The following is a 21,801-nucleotide window of genomic DNA, read 5'->3' on the forward strand; positions in this document are numbered from 1 at the left end:
ATGAGTGTGGTTTGTGTGCCCAGTGAGACCCCACCGGAGGAGACTCGTTTTTCCTTCTGCAAGAGTTCCTTATCCCTTTTTTTCTATTTCTTCTGTATTCAAAGAAAAGAAACAAGCGTGGTCTCTAATGACCTTTTCCGAGCTGTCTAGAGATCTAAGACCTAAACGTGTATCTAAAATGATAGATACCTTGGTACTTGGGGAACAGTAGCCAACAGTTTAGGGTTAAGTCTGTTTCCATTCTAAGGATCTATTTCCATTTAGAAACACAGAACGTAGGCTTCTACAGTGTGACAAAACCCAACAGGATGATGTTCCTTTTGCTTGCATTTCAGCATCCATATTTGCAGAAAACTTTGGGCCAAGCTTCACAAAGGGTGAAGGCTTCTTCTCTGTCTTTGCCATCTTTTTCCCAGCTGCCACTGGGATCCTGGCTGGTGCCAACATCTCTGGAGACCTGGAGGTATGTAGTTCCTTTGTAGCCCTGGTGGCTGGACTGTAGTTGTTGGTAGCATGAGAAGCTGTACAGACTGAATATGACTTAGGTCCCAGAGACTCAAGAGTGAAGGTTTCTGCATGATTTCTTGGTTGTTCTCTCTCTCTCTCTCTCTCTCTCTCTCTCTCTCTCTCTCTCTCCCTCCACTTTAATTTTAAATCTAGGCTCTTGATAATATAGTATAATTCCAAAACCCATATTCAGTGGCATCCAAAATCAGAGTATATTCACAGGAAGTTATTTTTCAATAAAATGAACATATTTTAGTGACATACTATCAGAATCATCCTTTTCCTTTAAAAAATCATAATGACTAAGAATACAAGACATTTGAGGAAAAACAAAACCAACTCGGCAATAGCAAAGTGAGCAGAGTCTGGCATGAGAAGCCTGAGTACAGCAGGGAGTCTCTTGATCATTAACTGGAGAAAGCCTGGTGAGACCAGAGGCCTCCCATCTTCACAGGAAAGGAAGTGCTGTAGACGCTCAAACTCTGTGGAAGTGGGGACTTGACCTTTGGGCTTGTTCACTGCGTGTCTTCAAAGAGAGCACGGTCTCAACAGATACTGACTGAGCTAGTGAATTAAGGTGTTTAGATTCACTATGCTAGCGACCTCACTGCCACAGTCAATTCTTGAGCAGACAGCGGCAGGGAGAGGTCATGTCAAAACTCAGAAAGTCAGGAACTTGTGCAAAACATTTCAGCTCCTCTCTTCTCTTAATGAAATTTAGTTATGAACTCCTCTGTTTTCTCACTAACTAGGAAAGTATCAGTGCACTGATTTAAGCTCCCAGAAGCTACAGACAGGCTTTTAAATTGGAAAATCTTACGCTTTCTTTAGACTTCTTAAAAACAAGGTGCTTAGTCAGTTCATCTTACCTAAGGCCTGAATGAAGGCTATGCAGGAGATGGCCTCCTTTGTTAGAGTTAGGAGCAATGGAAAGAATTCTCTTACCCTAAGTCGCAGTAAGAAAGCATCATAGGTCACAACCAAATGCAAGCAATGCCTTCCGATGTTTCCACATCTGTTCTATCTGATTCTGTCCTCCAGCACTGGTTTCACCTCACTGAATTGATTTCACAGCATAGTAGATGAGGGAGAGGAGCCTCAGGCTTAGCTAATGGGGTTGAAACAGAAGTAGGACATCACAGCAAAAGCATCTGGGAAGCAAAGGGCATCTGGAGCTCCAGGAAGGCAGGCCTGGAAGCCACTGCATGGACGAACTCACCCAGGTAGGTGTAAAAGAGAGGCAAGAAATCTAAGGAAGTGTGCAGGGGAGCAGGAGCACTCGGGGAGGGAGGGAGGGAGGAGAGACAGACAGACAGACAGACAGACAGACAGACAGACAGACAGAGAAACTGTTCAGCAGATGGAGAAACCAACAGCCCATAGGCCCAGGGAAAAAGGAAATGAAAAGTGAAATTATCTGAGATGTCAGAGCGTAGTTAAAAGCCAGAGCAGCCAAACGTGTTAGCTCCCAAAGTGAACTATTCTGGACAACGGCAAGGAAACTTTTGTATGTCTAGATTTGATTTCTCTCTGAGGGTGAAACCAGAATAATTATAATAATAATTAATAATAAGCAAGTCAGTTCAATTTAGGAAACATTGTTTGTTCAATATATGGAGATAGAGATGAATACTCTGCTTCCAGACTCTGACTCCTTCTCAAGACAGCTCCTCACACTGCAGGGAAGAGTGACCACAAACAGCATGATGGGTGCACAGAGTCCCATCCTGAGATCCCGTGTGCAACAGCCAGAGCAGGACAGGAGCTGCCCTGAAAATCCAGGTCTAGGAGAAGATTTGGGAAATATTTCTAAGATGCAAAATTAGGATTGGCTGTTAGACCCAAAAAAGCAGAAACCTAATTAATTCCTTATATTCTGTCCTGGCTGGGGGGCACTTTTAATGATGGAAAGGAGAAGTAGCTTGGATTTGGGATTAATTCTGGAGGAGGGTGAAAACTAAGAATGAGCCAAATTCCCAAGCACCCTCTGTCAGCAGCAAAACTGAACACTCCCGTTTTGGTCTTATCTTATAGTACAGATTCATACATCAACACACTGACATCATATGTTACCCATTAGTGCCGTAGGATCAAGTCCACCCTGACGTAAGGTGGACTCTGCAGCTTTAGAGCTTATAGGAGGCAGCTGCCAGGGAGAGCCAACTTCGAGTCTGTGTCACAAGAGTGCCTTTCTCGCTCCACCTCCTATCCTGTTATGCTCCAGTTCAGCTGGTTACACCTCCACCCAGATCCCATGAAACTTTTGTGGGGCTGTGTTTCACATGTTGGGATATACACATATGTGTGTACTTGTGAAGGCTAGAGGTCAATGTCAGGTCATTCTACACATCATTCGGTTTGGTTTGGTTTGGTTTGGTTTGGTTTGGTCATAGTCTCACTGGAACCTGGGAGTCATCAACCAGGCTAGACTGGCTGATTAGTGAGCTCTAGGCATCCACCTGTCTCACCTCCCCAGTGCTGGGATTCTAAGTGTGCCCCACACTTGCTTTTGTTTTTGTATTTTTTTAAAAAACATGGATTCTAGGAATTGACCTCAGACCCTCATGCTTACACAGCAAACACTTTACTGAGCTACCTCCAGCTCTCAATAAATTCTTAAGCAATAAAATAAAAGGTAAAACATCATGTGAATTAGATTAAGTAGGGCCCATTTCAGCCACCCTGCCCTCGCCTCCCTCCCTGGAGCTGTTGTACTGCACACACCTTCACATTTGCTCTGGAGACAATAGCATGGAAGGAAGAGGCTGGGTACATTCATACCAGCAAAATCCCGATATACAGATGTTCCTAAAAGAATTGGAGTATATGGGTTAGTGGCTGCATAAAGCTGGTTCCAATGCACCCATGTGCTGCAGATGTGCTTGGTGAAGTCACAATTTCCAGTGGTTGGGTTGTGTCTGCAGTCACCAAGTGTGACCTTTTCAGTGGACTTGATCATCATATTTAAATTTAGAAAAAAATTGCTCCAACTTCATTTGCCTGTATTGATTGCTCATGTGTATTGATGAGACTTGTGTCCCCCAGCTGGGACACCACTGTCTACTGGGATTCTACTTTTCTCTGTTCAGTATTTATTGACTCTTTCTGAATTCCAGATAACTGCCTGTATAAGAAAATCATGCATCAACGTATCTGTTTAATAATTTCTTAAATTGAATTAAATATAATCCAATATGCTGCTTGGAAATCAGTTTGATATAATTTACCAATCCTTTCCAAAACAAGGTATAACATGGTAAATTAAGTATCATGTGGATTCAATTCAATGTGTGCACATACATTTATAAGCAAGAGAAAAAGCTCATTTTCTGGTATGGGGTTGGTCTTGCCTCTTTACTGAGCTTACTTGTGGAAATGAAAACTTTAAAGAGACTAGAGAATTTAGTAGATGATCCTTTTTGCTCGGCCAGAACTGTGTTTTTTGTTTTGTTTTGTTTTGCTTTCTTTGTTTTAATTAAAGACAAGTCTAAGCTCAGTATAGGACATACATATGCCCAGATATTGTCAACATGCTAGATATGTCTGTGTCTGATACTTCTTCATACGATTCAGAGAGAGAGAGAGAGAGAGAGAGAGAAAGAGAGAGAGAGGTCTGTTCTACTTCTACAACATCTCTCTTTAGAAGGGAGGGTTCTCTTCAGTTCAGCACTGAGGTTTTGTTTGTTTGGTCTTGTTCTTTTTAACAGTTTGATTTGTTTATTAAAAATAGAATCTCTTTTCCTTTTTTTAATTAAAAATAGATCTCTTTATATAATATATTCTGATTGTAGTTCCTCTCCCCCTGCTCCTCCCAATTTCTCCCCACCTTCCCATCCAGATCCACTCCCTTTCTGTCTTTCCTTATAAAACAATCAGGAATCTAAGGAATAATAATAAAATGACATGTACTGCAATAAGATAAACAAAAACAAGCAAATATAGGACACAATAACCAAGCAAGAAAAAAGAGCCAAAGAAAAAGCACAAGAAACACATATAGACACAGAGATACACATGTTCACACACATAAGAATCCCATAAAAACACAAACTGGAAGTCATTTCATATATATATATATACTCAAAGGACAGATAAGGCAAAAAAAAATAATAAAAATAAAAATAAAAAAACCCTGACTTACCATGAGACAAAAACCTCCAAAGATGACATCAAGTTCATTTTCTGTTGGCCATTTACTGGTGCACATGGAGCCTACCCTTAAGAGTGGTTTGTTTCCCCAGTGAGACTCCCATGGAGAAAGCTAATTTCTCATTTGTAAGTGGTTGTCAATTGGAAATAGCTTCTGGGTTAGGGATGTGGGCATATGTCTACTTTTCCTTTCAGCTCTAGGACCCCATCTGGTACAGGTTGGTGCAAGCTCTGTGAGTTTATATGCAGCACCAACTTTTATATTCCATTATTTACTCTAAATACTCTGTCCAAAGACTGTTCGCTTTTCCATTTGCTAGATAGTTTCTTTAGAGCTTGCCTTCAGAGGCATAGTTTAACATTTTGAAAATACAAAAATAACTACTAGCACTCTGTTATTATTCAGTTCCGTTTTCTCCTCTGCATAATTTTTCACAGGATCCCCAGGATGCCATCCCCAGAGGAACCATGCTGGCCATTTTCATCACCACTGTTGCCTACATAGGTGTTGCTATTTGTGTAGGTGAGTAAAACATGTTTAATGTCAGAATTTCAGGGAGCCCAGTGGTTCTTTGTGTCTAATGGCTTCCAATGGAACATAAAAGAGCCTATCAAATTGTGGTTATGCCCTGGTCTAAAACAGGCCCGCCTTGCCACCCTTGGTGACTGCACTGCTGAGAAAGCTGTCACTTCTAGCACTCAGCTCTCTTGCCCTGTGAGAACAAGAACAGAGCAAAGTAGAAAAAAACAATCAAACAAAACCCAAACCTGGCAAAGGAAATTATAAAAGTTGAGGAATTCACACTACCTCATCTCTAACTTGGAAGTGTCATTGACACAAGCTGCCAGGAAATCAGAACAGCCCAGCTGTTAGCAGTGTGGAAGCCAGCCCCATGCTTCTTGGTGAGCAGAGCATGCCCATGTGCCTTTTCCAGCTCCTCACAAGGCAAGCGTTGGCTCTACCTGTACCTGCAACCATACCTTCTCTTAGGGCCTTGACATGCTTATGTCATAGTGGGAAAGGAAGGGACGTGTTTTCCAACATGCAGAGAAGAAACCCTCTCCAGTACACAGTGAGGAATGCAGGCCCAGGCTGGACAGCTGTAGAAGCTTGATGGCCTATTGACCAAATGATAAACTCTAGTAGTCCTCTGCTTACTATAAGAAAATATGGGAAAGTCCATATATCTTAAATTGATTTCTGAAGAAAAAAAGAAAACCAAAAAAGCAAAAAGCTGACTGTTGCCTATCTTGCTGCTTCTTTTTGAGGTACCTGGTAAGGTCATTCACTGCCCTGTGGCATTCTGAGCTGAGTTACACAGGTAGACCATTTCTGATTCAATGCGTTTGAACATCAATGACTTTAGAATAGCACTCAGGCTGTCTGAGGTTGTCTCTTCCAAATGTGGTTTTAAGTGAACCTGGGTATGTTTAAGAAACAGAAAAGTTGAGGGAATGAGTAGTTAGTTACATGTCTGTACTTTGGCAGGGGAGGAAGACATCCATCATGGGAATCAGTGTTAACAGTGGCTCAGGACTTTGGACAGATCTATTGTGAAGGTCACAAAACATGTGAATCCAAAAAGATGGTTGGGTGTAAAGTGAACAGTACAAAGAGGCAAAATCTAGGTGGATAATTTTTCTAATCAGTCAACAGCCATAATCCCAAGTGTGTACATAGAGGGTAGCAGGCTCACAGCTATGATGACATGCATTGGGAATTCCACCCCTAGGAACTATCTTTTAAAGAATTCTTGTTGTCTCTAAGTATCTGTCTGTGTGTCTGTCTATGTGTCTAGGTCCTTGTCTTCACCCTCAATTAAAACAGTCTCTTTGTTGTTGACTGCTGTACACCCCAGGCTTTGTGACCTGTCGTCTTCTAGGGAATTACTTGTCTTCCCTTCCCACCTCACCATAGGAGCACAGTGACACATAGTACCATGCCTGGCTCTTCGTGGGTTATGGGGGTTCATATAAAGGTCCTCATACATGTGCAGTGAGCATTTCACTGACTGAGCGATGTCCTCAGCTCCTAATGGAATAGCTTATCAAGGATTAGAACCAGTGATCTCTTACTCCAGAAGCAAAAATCATACCCTCAGACCAATGAGCCACCTTGGGGCTGTCTTAATGGTAGTAGTAATGAATAAGAGGCCACCCACAGTGGAGTAGGAGAGGCAGATGAACAGCTTAGTTAGTTAGCATTTGGTGTACAAAGAACCTATCTTTTTTATTTAAATCCTTGTGTATAGTTTACAATTATATCCATATATTTCAATCACCATTAAATACACAATGGCAGAGATTATAGTCAGAAAAACTCATAAGGAAAGTAAAAAATTAAAAGATATACTCCGTCTTTTTTCTTTGCTTCATTTCCTTGACATCTTATTCATATGCATCATTGTTTTAACTTCAACACAATAGTTGCACCTTAGTCTACTGCTGTCTCAGGCAGCAATTGCAACTCCACAGTTACCTGCCTGCTTCTCTAGAGTGGCCTGGCCACTCATGTCTCAGCCTAGCGAGAATTCTGCTCCCACAGGCACCGGCCCTGTCGCTGCCACTAAAGGTAGCTTTACTAATCTCTATCATTCTAATTATGAATAAGACTCAAGATTCAAAGGCTGGGGTGAAAACCTGTGAGCTCAGAGAGGCTGAGTAGCAACTAGCTACCCTCTCCTTGCTGGCATCCATGGAAGACCCGTACTTCTGTTCCACCAAACCAGAAAACGCTGCACCACTCCAAATCCCACCCTACTACTTCCTGTGTGTGTCTCTGTAGCAGGAATCTTAACAGGTCTTATTAATAAAAACAAACCTGAGGCCAGTTATTGGGGTGAATGCTGGAAGATCAGAGAAGCAGATCAAGCCACAGTTTCCTCACCTCGCCAGTTCCTCAGCTGGTCTTGTTTCCTCAGACTGCAAGCTTCTGTGTCCTCATCCCAATGGCTCTCAGCTGAACTGTTGTTTGAAAGCCTAAAAGCTTAACCAGCCAAATGCTTCTAGTTTCTGGTCTTCACGCCTTATATAATCTTTCTCTTTCTGCCTCCACTCCCTGGGATTAAAGGCAAGTGTCACCAAGCCTGGCTGTTTCCAATGTGGCCTTGAACTCACAGAGATCTGCCTGGTTCTGCCTCCTGAGAGCTGGGATTAAAGTTGTGACCTACCACTGCCTATCCTCATGTTTAATATTGTGGCCGACCTGTTCTCTGATCCCAGATAAGTTTATTTCGGGGAACACACAATATTTTGGGGAACACAATACCACCACATGTCTCTCTCTCTCCTGGATGTCCTCTGGTGCTTGATGATTACTTTCTGTCAACTAGTTGCTGACAGAGCCTCCTGACCCAAGGTTAATTTTACTTAATTAACCAAATGCAAACTTGGAGTTCACAGTGCGATCAAATATCCCCCAACACATCTTTGTATTTTCTCATCCTTGCCCTCCCACAGCACTTTCTTATCTCTCCTTTCCCTCCCTTTGCTATCCTTCCTCTCCCCACTTAGTCCCCTTCTACTTCCACATCATGTGCATGTGTATGTGTATATGTGTATGTTTGTGTAGGAATGTACATAGATATACACACATATAGAGATCCAGATTTAAATCTAAATTCTACATATGAGAAAAAACTGGCAATATTTACTCGCTTGTTTTGCTTAGCATAATGATTTCCATTCCATCCATTTTACAACCAATAACATATTTTTTTTCTTCTTGAGAATACTTGTTGCTCTTGAGAAGGACCCAGGTTCAGTTTCCAGCACCCACATGGTAACTCACAACCATCACTAAGTCTAATTCCTGAGGTCCTAATGCCCTCTTCTGACCTCTGCAGGGACCAGGCACATATGTAGAGCCCATAAACACATGCAGACAAAGCATACACACACACATAAACATCAAATAAGTACATCTTAAAAGATAAAGTTTTTTTTTTTAAGTGCTCACAATTCTGTTTCTGAGACTCTACCCTGGAGAAATATTTTAAAATTTAGAAGAGAAAGTTAATGGACAAAGATATTCATCATTACAGAGTTTATAATAGAAAATAGTGGAAAGTTCAAGTGTGTGAAAATAAGGAAACAGAACAAAATGAGACTGTCTGATCATTAATATTATGGCTAGTTAGGAAATATTAATATTTATCCCAAAGTATTGCCTTATTGTTTACTTATTTTGTTCAGTTAACATACAGAGGGATGTATGCCATTACAGCGTCCACAGAAGTACTTATCAGTTCACTTGGTTCTGAGTTGTCCCCTTCTCCACTGCTCTTTCCCATGCCCCCTCCTTGCCTCTTTCTTCCCACCTCACTTCCTGCTTCTGCTTTGTTGTTTCCTGTGTCCCATTACTCTCTCTATTTCTCACCTCCCCTAATATCATGTCATCTTCTCTCAATCTCCATTCTGGTTCTATGGTCTACAAAGACATATACACTCATATGTATGTATAATTGTAAATCTAGGTCCTATATCTGAAAGAAAACATGTAGAATTTGTCTCTCTGAGGCTAGTTTGTTTCACTTAACATAATGACTTTTGAATATGTCCATTTTCCTGCCCCTGGCATAATTTCATTTTCCTTTCTGGCAGCATAAAACATCATTGTGTAAACATTACACATGTCCTCCATCCATTTGTATATTGACAGACATTTAAGCTACTTCCATGTCCTGACTATTGTAGACAGTACAGAGATAAGCATGGATGTACATATATCTCTGAGATATGTCTACTTAGAACTTTTGTGTATATAGCCAAGAGTATATCTGGGTCTTATAGTAAATCTATTTTCAATTTCTTAGGAAATATTCATACTGGTTTTCATAGGGGCTACACTGGTTTACATTCCCACCAATAGTGACTAAGAGTTCATCTTTCCCCACATCTCTACCAGCATATGTTGTTGTCTTTTTCTAAATTTTATTTTTGATATTATACTCTAATTACATCATTCTCCCTCCCCTTCAGCCTCTTCTGCAGCATGGGTTTGGCACACATCACAGTCATGGTATTTGCCTGTCTTGGGGGCCCTTATTTCTCTGTCAATTTGAAAAGATAACTTTGCTGGGTATAGCAATCTTGGTTGACAGTTGTTTGTGTTAGGGGTTTTGAATATCTTGTTCCAAGCTTTCTTGGCTTTCAGGTGGCCTGTGAGATGCCTGGTGTTGTGTTGTTTCTGCCTTTGTAGATGAGTAGCCATTCCCCACTTTGAAGATGGTTTTCTTTGCTATGTATTTTCAGCATCTTGACATCATGGAGATTTCTTTTCTCGTTGTGTCTATTTGGAGTTCTGAGTGTTTCTGGTGCTGGAATATCTGTGTCTTTCTCCAAATTTGGAGAGTTTCTGGTATAATTTGGTAGATTCTCGATGTCTTTAGTGCTGGCCTCTTCTGTGTTGTGAGTTCCGAGCTTTAGTGTCTCAGAGCCCTTAGATGTGGTCATGCTTGTTTGCTACTGTGTTTCCTGTGCCGATATCTGAATGCCATGCTCTATCAGCCCCCATCCTCCATCTCTGACATTCTTCCTTCTGCTTGGCAGGTTTCTTGGTGACCGGGCCTGCTGGGTTTTTATTAGATTTAGTGAGTTTTTGGTTTTCAATGCGTCTGGGTTTGTTTGTCTTGCTTCTCAGAATCATCGTTTTCCTTGCTGAGTTTTCCATGTTGCAGACCCCTCACCATGTGGCTCACCTCCTCCTTCCTTTTGCTGCCTTTTTTCTTTTTTTCTATTTGCTGGCATTCCTCTCTACGGCCTGGATCAAATTCACCTGGTAGTTTGTATCTTCTTTTAGGTTACTGATCATTTTTACCAGAAAACCGAAATCATCATGCTGCATTTTGCACATCTCTGTATCTTTGGGTTTAGTACTCAAGGAGTTACAACCTCTTGGAAAAGTTATGCTGCGGGGCTTTTGGGATTTCTTGTGTTTGTGTGGTTAGTGCATCTCTTGGTTTAGATCTCTCTTCTGGATCTTTTTTTTTTTTGAGAGGGAGGTCCTTCTTAGTTAGTTACTTACTCTTGTGTTCTCATTCCCCACTACCAAAGAAGGAAGAGACAAACCTCTCTACCCACAATAACGTCAAACCACATGAGACACAGAAATCCATTTAAAATCAATTACAGCCACAGTTACCAGCCACCATGAACTGAGAACGACATTGCATCAGAATGTGCTCTAAATGAGAACTGAATGAGATTCAGAAAGAAGGTGAAGAAAGATGACAAAAATAAAAGAAATAAGGTTAAAGAGCTAAAAGAAGGGCAGTGGAGAAGAGAACAAAAAAATAGAAAAAAATGTAAAGGGAAAATATTTCCCAATTGTCAAAACCAAAATTAAATAAATATAATAAAGAGGATAAAAATAAAAAAAAAACATAAGAGTATTATTTTTAAAAAGTCCAGGCTGGAGAGATGGCTAGGTAGGTGCTAAGAGCACCTGCTAATCTTGCAGAGAAGCCAAGTTTGGTTCTCAGCACCCATACTGAGCGGCTCCCAACAACCTGTAACTCCAGCTCCAGGAGATCTAAGGCCTGGGGCTTCTGTGAGCACCCACACATAAGCACACACCCCCAAATAGACACACACAACAATTAAACAAACAAACAAACAAACAAAAAAGGCCATGAATTTGAAAGAGCAAGACAGGTGAGAGGGTTTGGAGGGAGGTCAGAAAGGGAGGAAGTGATATTATTACATTATAATCTCGAACAAAACCCAACATTTTAAATTACATCTAAAGTAGAATTATAACTCTGTTTCTAAAACACATGCAAAGGATGACCTGAAAACACGGCTGCAGTCTCTTTGTTATTAGATTTCCTAGTGCTTTTTCTTGATTGCCCTCTCTCAGGCAGCGAGAGTTATTAAAAATCATGTGGTCAGTAGAACTGAGCTAGATATGAGCTGTGCACATGCTATGCCAAAGCACCACACATTTTAGGAGATCAGAAAATCAGTCTCAGTGCCCAAGCCTCCTACAAGATAGCCTCAGGAGTGAGGACCACCCAAGGCAGTGTGAGCAGCGGCTTGTAAAAAGCAGGGCATTCACAGGATTCAGAGGCTGGGAGCTCCAGCAACCATGTCTCAAGAATCGACAGTCTGCACAGGCTCTGAATATACATGTTCAGACTCAGTGCCGACTAAGCATGTTTTAGAACAAGACCCTCAGAGAACAGGACTCTGACAAAGGCTGACAAGATAAGGAGATGATGTGGGGGTCGGGATTTAGCTCAGTGCTACAGCGTTTGCTAGCATTGCTTCACAAGCATAAGGCCCTGGGTTCTGTCCCTAGCACTGAAAAGGAGCAAGGAGAAAAAACCAATAACAGACAAACATTGTTCCTCAGCGGCATGTGTGGTCAGAGATGCCACTGGAAGCATAAATGACACCATCGTTTCTGGGATGAATTGCAATGGATCTGCAGCCTGCGGGCTGGGCTATGACTTCTCAAGATGTCAACATGAACCATGTCAGTATGGGCTGATGAACAATTTTCAGGTATGTGTGGTGTATTGTGTTCCCCAAAATATTGTGCACCCTAATACACTTATCTGGAGTCAGAAAACAGAACAGCCACTAGATACAGAGGCCAGAAAATGATGGCACATTCACCTTTAATCCTAGCATTCGGAAGGCAGACAGAGATCGATCCGATCTCTGTGAGTTCAAAGCCACACTGGAAACAGCCAGGCAAGGTGACTCATGCCTTTAATCCCAGGAAGTGATGGCGGAAAGCAGAAAGGTATATAAGGCATGAAAACTAGCAACTAGGCCAGGTTAAGCTTTTAGGCTTTGAGCAGCAGTTCAGCTGAGATTCATTCTGGATGAGGACTGAGAGGCTTCCAGTCTGAGGAAACAGGATCAGCTGAGGAATTGGCGAGGTGAGGAAGCTATGGCTTGTTCTGCTTCTCTGATCTTCCAGCGTTCACCCCAATACCTGGCTTCAGGTTTGTTTTTATTAATAAGACCTTCTAACAATTTGTGCTACAGGTATGCACTTTGAGAGAGAGAGAAAGTTTATTGCTATTGTCTGCATTTTCAGAATATCAAGTATAGTAAGGCTTCTGGATCTGCAATTGATTATATATTGATTGATGGATCAAGCAAGGAGCAGGTGGTGTGGGAGAGAAAGAAACCATGCAGGTGTGATGCGGTAGCAATTCCTGTGCTTTTCAGACACTGTGGTAAGGAGACAATAGTGGTGTGAGCTGTGCCACCAGGAGGGAGCACCACATTGTTCCAGTCAACTCTGTGAGATGCCGTGCTGGCATGGAGATGCCGTGCTGGCATGGAGATGCTGGCTAGCACCTGGAGTGCATTTTGTTCACAGGCTTTAGATTAGAAAAATCTAAGGTGATGCCGCATGACCGAGAGACAGGGCAAGGGGAAATTGTGAATGAGAAACTGGGACAAACTGAGGGCCGAGCAACATGGGAAAGCACAGGACTCAAAACATACTAATTGTCCTACATGGTTGGTAAAGAGAGTAAGAAGTAAATGGACTGAGAAGTCTGCATCTGTTTAATTTTAACAACCAACACAGACACATCAACTCAGCTGAAATCATTATTCCAAAATATGACTCAAGCTGATAGGCTCCTCATAATCGTGGAAAATCTGTTCCCAGGGACCATGTTGGTACTGGCCTCATTCTCGTTGTTATTCCGAGGCAAATCATGAGTATCTCAGTTATGTCAAAAAATAAAGTTATGTTTAAAGAGCACAAGGAAAGCAAAGGTTTGGAAAGTCTGGTAGAAGAGAAAACAGTGCCTTTAAGACTGAAGGCAGACAAGCTGTCCCCATACCTATGCAACACCACCCGCTGTGGGGTAGAGCTTCCTCCCACCAGAGAGAGCAACAGGGAGCCCAGGGGAGACACTAGGAGAGTCCTTGAAAGCACTCCCTTCTTTAGTTTTTCCAGTGTTTTCTAAATATTTTGTGGTGGATATCTGGTGCTTGGTAAATAGAAAGAGTAGTAATACAAACTCAAGCATGCAAGGGGGTGGAGCATTAGTTTCTTGGAGTGTGAATGGCAGGAAGTGGAGAAGGAAAAACCCGTGTTGAAGAACAATTAACTTTCAAACTGTTTGTTGGGTGAGCTGCCTTACCTGAAACCCTCTCTCTTCTCAAGGTCATGAGCATGGTGTCAGGGTTCGGCCCACTCATCACGGCAGGGATCTTTTCCGCAACACTGTCTTCAGCCCTGGCCTCCCTCGTCAGTGCGCCCAAAGTATTCCAGGTAATAATACAGCCATGGAAGCGTGCGTGTGTGCATGCGTGCATGCGTGCGCTGTCTCTACTGCATGCGGAGCACACTGAAATAATGGCTCCCACCAGCCTTCACTTTCCATCATTTTCTGCAACCGTCAATGCTTGCATCTGGCTCAAGTGCTGTGTCTGCCACATAGTCAAGATCGATTCCGATAATATAAAGAATGATGAGCCTCAGCGTTAACTTGCGCCTCGTATTGTACATTGCTTAATCTTTCCCAAATCTTCTTTTGTGAATCACCTAGAGAAAATGACTGTGCATAGATATAAATGACAAATGTCTTCTCTTTTTTTTCCCATTAGGCTCTGTGCAAGGACAACATCTTCAAAGGACTGCAGTTCTTCGCAAAGGGCTATGGGAAAAACAACGAGCCCCTGAGAGGATACTTTCTCACGTTTGTGATCGCCATGGCATTCATTCTCATTGGTGGGTAGTTTTCTTGCACTGTTGAAAGCCAAAGATTCTTCTTATGATTCAGGCTTTTGCTTTTAGCTTGAGAAATCAGCTGGTTTATGGTAAGACTCTGTCTGGAAAGGCTAGCGTTTGTCCTTAGGTGAAGAGGGTATTTGAGCATGCCAGGGAGACTGTGGGCTTTTGTCTGTTCTTTGAACCTGAATGTTAGAAGCCCATCCAGCCAAATGCAACTGAACCCTTCCTCCAATTCAGTGTATCCTAACCATGGGAGACACACAACCCGCCCCACCCTGCAATATGCACTAGCCTGATTGCTCTAACCTGGCAAGCTGAATCATTATGCCAGTGTTTCTTCACAGGTAGCTACTTGGCCATCCGCTCAGAAGCACTAAGGTGTATCTGAAAGTGCAGATTTTGCAGGTCCAAACTTAGGGCTGCTGAGTTAGAATCACTGAGGATTTGGAACCTGCATTTTTCATCCTCCTCAAATTGCTCCTGGACTTGAGTTTTTTGAGAACCACTTACCCAGACTGTAATTTGGGTTTTCTTTCCCAAGCAAACTAGAAGTATCCACGAGGTCTTGAAAAGGTGTATTTGTCAGCTTCCACCATCCTTGTTCTCCCTTAAGACCCAAACTTAGGGTTCTTCTTTGCATGTGAAACCCTGGGAACAACTATAATGTATGTGTCCTTATATGATGTCTATGAAGTTGGAGGAGGGCTACATATAACTCCTACTAAATTTGTTAAATTTTTAAGAAATTAAATAAAATATGGTTTATATAGAGAGATATTCCAGTAATACAATATAATGTTTAAGACTTCAAATTATTGCCCTGTGCTGCATTTAATGTTTCATTACATTTGTGTGTGCGTGCGTGTGTGTGTGTGTGTGTGTGTGTGTGTGCGCGCGCACACCCGACGCCCGCCTGTACTAACATGTAGGTCAGAAGACAACTTGTGGGAGTTGGTTCTCTCCTTCCACATGGGTCCCTGGGATCTAACTCATGGAGTCAGGTTTGGCAGCACACACCTTTCCTGCTGAGCTGTCTTACCAGCCCCCTTCTTCTGCATTTAAATGATCACACAATCAACTTTTTAAAAATGTACCCATTAAATTATCCCCTTTAAAATCATTGATTTAATGTAATGTCTACATAAAATTATCTCCTTAAACCCACATGAATTTCTATCCTACAGAGTCTCTTGATTGTTTACATAGCAGATAAAGAATACAGGATTTGGTGCATCCAAAATTGCCATAGAGTAACTCATTATGCACTTAGTCCTGGGATAGACAGAGGTCTGGATTGTCTGTTTTCTGATTGGCAGGTTTTCTTGAGTCTCACTCCATGGAAACCTTGGCAGAGAGAGAGAAAGAGGATATATATATATATATATCCTCAAAGAAAAATCACTAACTTCTTAAACTTTGACAGATTTTAGCTATGTTTCCAATTTCCAGAAAAAGTTGAGCTTCCAGGCCTTACCAGCTGTTCAGCCCCTACACTCACTGCTCAGATGTACATGTGCTATGCTGCTTCTCTTACAGCGGAGCTGAATGTCATCGCACCCATCATCTCCAACTTCTTCCTGGCCTCCTACGCACTTATTAATTTCTCCTGCTTCCACGCCTCGTATGCCAAATCTCCAGGTAAGCCAAAATGAGAAACATAGGCCTAAGCAAACAGTTAGTTTGTCTCAATAAAATGAAAGAAGTCTGTGAAAAGTGTTCAATCTGTGTTTTTATGTTTTCTTATATCTTAGTTGGCAGCATAATCTACTTTATTTTGGTGAGTTGGGGGATGACTTACAAAATAGAAAAAGAATCATATGAGCAATGGCCTTTTTGACCAACCATAAAGTCAATTTTCTCCTGTGGCAATAAATTATTCATTGCAAGAGAAACCACATTTATTTCAGCAGTAGAAAAACACCACTATTTATTTCCAGGGTAAAAGTGACCACAGAAGTGGAATAAATGTATATATTTGAAACTTCCTCACTATCAATTTGTTTCCTGCCCATGGTGCAGAAGAGAAGGATGAGCAGTTCCCATAATTACCTGCTGAGTGCAGGCAATGCAGATCTACTGCCATGTGCATGCCGGGAACATCAGTGCACAATTGGGCTCTGGTCTTAAATTCCACACCCAAGAGCCTTCCTCTAGCTCATCATCCTTCATCTCTTCTTTGCTTCCACTGCCCAATAAAATTCCTTCTGTTGCTTCCAGAAAGTCATCTGATGGCTACATGACTCTCAGACTTTTCACCATGAGGACTTTCATTCAAGATACTAAATAAATACTCTTGCAGTTTGCCGCCATCCTCAGCCTTATTGGCAGCAAGGTTTGCAAAGGAGGCTGAGGAGCCTGTATCTACAAAAGGCTACTGAGTTATGGAAAGGGAGGCCAGGGAGCCTGTATCCGTGCAGGACTACTTGATTATAGAAAGTAACTGAAGATTTTCAGTTTAGTGTGGTTGGTCTTTTAATATGAATCTGTGATCCAATGCCATCTTTTGCTATGATAAAGAAAGAGAAAGAGAGAGAGAGAGAGAGAGAGAGAGAGAGAGAGCTGTAATAAATCCTGATATATCAGAATAAAAAAGAAAGAAAGAAAAAAGCCAGTTACAATAATTATCAGAAGAGTGGAAAGGAGTAATGGGCAAGAGAGAGTGGGGGGAAGAAAAATAGAAAAAAAATATACAGGAAAATGCATGTAGATCCACAAACCCCAAATATGACTCTCCAAATCCACCCCACCCCCTCCCAGTCCACCTGACCTCCATAGGCTGTCTCTCAGGAGGAAGCAGAACTAAAAAAGTCCGGCTTTTCTAATAGCGTTCCTGGAGTGCTGTTTCCCTCTTGTGGTCATTGGGGAAATTGCTCCTCTAGACAGAGTTCCGCTGGATTTTAGTGGCTCCAGATTTAAGGTCATATTCACCCATTGACCAAATGCATTCTCCAGCTCAGGTTTTCCCATCCTGACCGAATGCTTTCCTAGTCTCTTTCACTTCAGAAAACTAAGGAAACATAGAAGCCTGTGTGTATTATAACTGTGGCAGATACTTTACAAAACGAGGCTATGCATCTGTTGGGTGTAAGGACCACTGGTGGAAACATTTCTCCTTTTCTATAAGAGTATTGCTTTTGAAGGATCAAACACAGTCCTCTTAGGATGATCATAAGGCAGGCTGTCTCCATTGCTTTGCAAATGGAACAAAGGCCCACTTTTATGACTGGATCTTTCATAGACAGGAAGTTCTTCTGCCCCACCTGTTGCCCAGACACCACTTTCTCCAACCTACCTTCTTCCTTTCCAATCTTGGTGGTGTTGATTTGGGATTCTGGTAGTTTGGGAGGACAATCAGGACACATAGGAAGCACAGATGGGTCCAGTCTGTGACCATCTACTTTCCAGATGTTTCATATTTCCCAAGTTTTATAGCACCATCTTTGGTACAAACAAGACTTTTGTAAATCAAAGATCCAAACTTAAAAAAAATTTTTTTTAATGTTAAGAGTTAGTAAATAGATCTAAAAAACTTAAATTTTTATGCCAGAGTAAGACCTATTATCTGCACTCCTATAATACAGAGTAGTACAGTGGCAAAAGTTTTCCTATGTTACCTTTCCTTCCAGGATGGAGGCCGGCTTATGGGATTTACAACATGTGGGTATCTCTTTTTGGAGCAGTTTTGTGCTGTGCGGTCATGTTTGTCATCAACTGGTGGGCGGCTGTCATCACCTATGTCATCGAGCTATCCCTCTATATCTATGTGACTTATAAGAAGCCAGGTAAGAGAACAAAGGCCACCTAGGCTGGGCTTCCGGTTCCCTCTCTCTGTCCATCGACTGTTTAGCATGTAGCTTCCATAAGCTCACAAGTACTGTGTTCAAGGCAGTTTGTCACAACGCTGTGTACTATAGGGACCACAGGAATTAAGAGCATGGAGCACTGTACATGCCGCACAGTCTGCACAGTACTGCTGCATGTTTCATGGTAGGAGGCTCCATTCAGAGGCGGAGAAATTTCAAAGAGTTGATCACTTGCCAAAATAAAAGTCATGATGTGATAGAGCTGACATTTAGACCACAGACATGTGACCTCAAACCTCACAAGCCTTCCCTCTGTCTCCTTCTAATGTCCTAATGAGATAGGGTCCCTGTCCTCAAGGAATTCTCAAACTCGCAGCCAAGCAATGCATTATAATACAATATAGTAAGCATCACAAGAGCCATGTAAACAGATTGCTGGGAAGAGGGGGAGGTGTGAGCAACCTTGGAGTTGCTCAAAATTCTTTCTTGGTTCATAGTTTGTATTCACAGAGCCAACTACTCTACATGAGTTTAGTAAATGTTTGTTGAATGAATGAATGAAGTTCTAAAACAACATTATGGAGGTGGGTAATGCCAGAGCCAGACAAAGAGACTCTAGGGAGAAGAACGCGAGTGGATTGTGGATGCAGGCAAGGGTGTGGGACATTTGGGAAGTCTCAAGGCCTTAGTAGAAATAGAGTTCTTGAAGACCAAGAAAGGGCATGAGGCATCCTGAAAGGATAGCCAACCCACCATAAAAAAGTAAGGCCGCTGTTGTAAGAAAAATCTGGACACTGTGGGCACCGTTGCCTGAGCCTCAGCTTTTAACATCAGAATCCAAGAGAAAGGTGAGTATGGCTAAAGACATCCAGGGACTCTCAATTCAGCATTGAGAGGCCCAGGGCCACCATTGCATGCCTTACCTTACTCTGCCAGCCAGGCAGAGATAGAAACAACTTCTTTAGAGGGATTTTGTTGTTGTTGTTGTTGTTATTGTTATCACTTTATGTATTGTTAACAATGGGTACAATTTACAGCTGGGAGAGTCCCACCCCCTTTTGATATACATCCATAAGTTTTGACAAACTTATAAAGGCCCTGTCACCATCACAATAAAGGTATAGGTTTCTCTAAGAGTCCCCTTAGACACCTGTATGTTCAGGCTCTTCCTCCAGAACTTAGCTCCTAGCACCCACTTTTCTCACTTCTGTATCTATAACTTTGTCTTTTCCAGAATATCATATAAATAGAATCATGGTATGTAGTCTTTATGGATATCTTTGGGTTAGCATGAATTTTTAGATTTATCCATACTGTAGCATGTATAAGCAATTTGTCCTTTGATATTTATAAATGGTGTTCTATATATGGACATACCACAAGTCTCTGTCACTGATTGACAGTTGATGGACATGTGGATCATTTTCAATTTGGGATATATATTATATATAATTGTATATATTAATAGCATATATATTGTATAATATATATGTAAAATTGAAGTGGATCTGTGTTTTCATTTTTGTTGAGTAAATGCCTAGGAATAAGACTGTTTATACATGGTCTATATAACTTGATTGCAAGATTGTCTGCCAGAGTATTATTTTCCATTCCAAACAGCAGTTAAGAAAGGTGTTCTAGTCACTCCACACCCTTGTCAGCATGCAGTATTGTTACTTGGCTTTAAAGTCCTTGTAATAGAGGTGTACTAGTCCCTGTCACTCCGTTTACATTTTCCTAGTGACTAACGACACTGAGAGTCTTACATGCATTTCTGTGTCTTGTTAAGCAGCTATTTAAATCTTTTGTCTTCTTTTTTTTATTGTTTTCTAATTCAATTGTGAGGCTTCCTTCTGTATTCAGGCTCCTCTTGCAGTACATGCTTTCTGACAGTTTTCTCCAGGCCTGTGGCTTTTCTTTTCATGTCCCTGATAGTTTGTTTTTATTAATACAAGTTCTTATCTTTTATTACAACTAATTGATCTTTCTTTTTATCTTTTGTAATTTGTGTGTGTGTGTGTGTGTGTGTGTGTGTGTGTGTGTGTGTGTGAGAGAGAGAGAGAGAGAGAGAGAGAGAGAAATCTGAGACATCTTTCCTCAACCCAAGGCCACAAACTTTTGATAATTTGGTAATTGATTAAGGCCTATTATATACTGCAGTTAAGTTGGTATATGGTGTGGTCTGAGGTTCATTCTTTTACATATGAATATCAAATTGACTAGTAGAGTCTTTGGCCTAAAAGAATGAATATTGGGCCAACAAGTTAGCTCAGTAGGTGAAATGTTTGCCATGTGAGCCTGAGGACCTGAGTGCAATCTTTTAAACCTACAGTAGAAGAAACCCCACTCAAAAAACTTGTCCTCTGACCCCAATGCATGTGCTGTGGTATACATGCTTGAGTGTGTGTGCATATACATACACATAATAATAATAATAATAATAATAATAATAATAATAATAAAAGAATGTATGTCCTAAGGTTTGCTTGTCTGGTACATAGACAACACTTTGTATCACTCTTTTGGATCCTCAGATAGAATATTCCTTATCCCCACCACAAGCACGGAGAGACTATCTTCTGGGGCAGATCTGTTGGTTCATCTCTGGGACTTCCCATCATAAAATTCACCAAAGCCATTTAATATTTAAACTCACTGCTTTTGAAGCAGGGTGAGCTCTGAGCTCCCTCTTTTGAAGGCTTGTTTCTGGCAGGTCAGATGGAGACCCTTGCTAAAGAACCTAAAAACTCCCCTTATGACCCCCCCCAAGCAAGAATTCCCAAGCTGGGCGGCTCTGCCACTCAAACTAGAAATGACTGTGCACTGCCTCTGCATACAGAAATCTCTCTTTTGTTTCCAGTTTAAGAATTTGTGATGGCCTTGAACTTTCTGCCTGCATGGTCATCACCACACAGCCTTTCTTACTCAGCAAGCTTTCTGGGGCTGCAGATTTATGTTGTGACCCTGGCTGGAAAAAAGGCTCCTTCCTAAAGATTCACACGGGTGCTCATGGAAGGGGCCTACGCTGTTTCCAGGAGATATGATGCTGTGTTTTCTCTAACGTGGGCTCTCACCATTGCTTGCATAGGCAAGAAAAATTGCAGGAGAGAATGGTTTATTGAAAAGTTTTCAAGGCATACAGAGAAAAGGTCAATTTTGGGAGGTACCAATTTCCTCCTTTGTCCACAGATGTGAACTGGGGTTCCTCTACACAGGCTCTTTCCTACGTGAGTGCTTTAGACAATGCTCTGGAATTAACCACAGTGGAAGACCATGTGAAAAATTTCAGGTAAAGTTGGCTTTTGGGGTCCCCTGGTATGCCGCATTACAAGTGGCTTTCCTTCAGAGGAGCCAAATTCACCAGAGTAGCTGCAAGTACCTTTGTGGGCACATTTCAAACATGAATAGCAACCCTACAGTATTTCACGAGGGCAGAAGGCCTGCTTTCTTGGCTATAATTCACACTGTTACCAAGAACAGAAATGAACAGGTTTTTCCTTCTGTTTCGAGCTCTGCCCACCCAGAGTCACAGCTCCTCACACTGCTGTGTCATTTTCCATGCCTGGAGACAGAAAGACCTGAAGGATGTGACTTCAGAGGGATATCTGCATCTTCATCATTGGTTTTATTTGC

General features: G+C 41.7%; 1 protein-coding gene across 1 annotated transcript in view; it reads left to right on the plus strand.

Annotated features, from left to right (window-relative positions):
* Positions 1–21,801, plus strand: part of Slc12a1 (solute carrier family 12 member 1) — an 80,122-nt gene that overhangs the window by 23,259 nt on the left and 35,062 nt on the right. The window contains exons 9-16 of the mRNA XM_036185040.1: positions 336–463; positions 5,095–5,179; positions 12,011–12,162; positions 13,796–13,903; positions 14,239–14,362; positions 15,902–16,003; positions 17,992–18,147; positions 21,358–21,457. Of these exons, the coding sequence (XP_036040933.1) occupies positions 336–463; positions 5,095–5,179; positions 12,011–12,162; positions 13,796–13,903; positions 14,239–14,362; positions 15,902–16,003; positions 17,992–18,147; positions 21,358–21,457 (955 nt within the window). The remainder of the gene's footprint in view (positions 1–335; positions 464–5,094; positions 5,180–12,010; positions 12,163–13,795; positions 13,904–14,238; positions 14,363–15,901; positions 16,004–17,991; positions 18,148–21,357; positions 21,458–21,801) is intronic.

This window comes from Onychomys torridus, chromosome 4 (assembly GCF_903995425.1).
Source record: "Onychomys torridus chromosome 4, mOncTor1.1, whole genome shotgun sequence".
NCBI classification, from domain to species: Eukaryota; Metazoa; Chordata; class Mammalia; order Rodentia; family Cricetidae; genus Onychomys; species Onychomys torridus.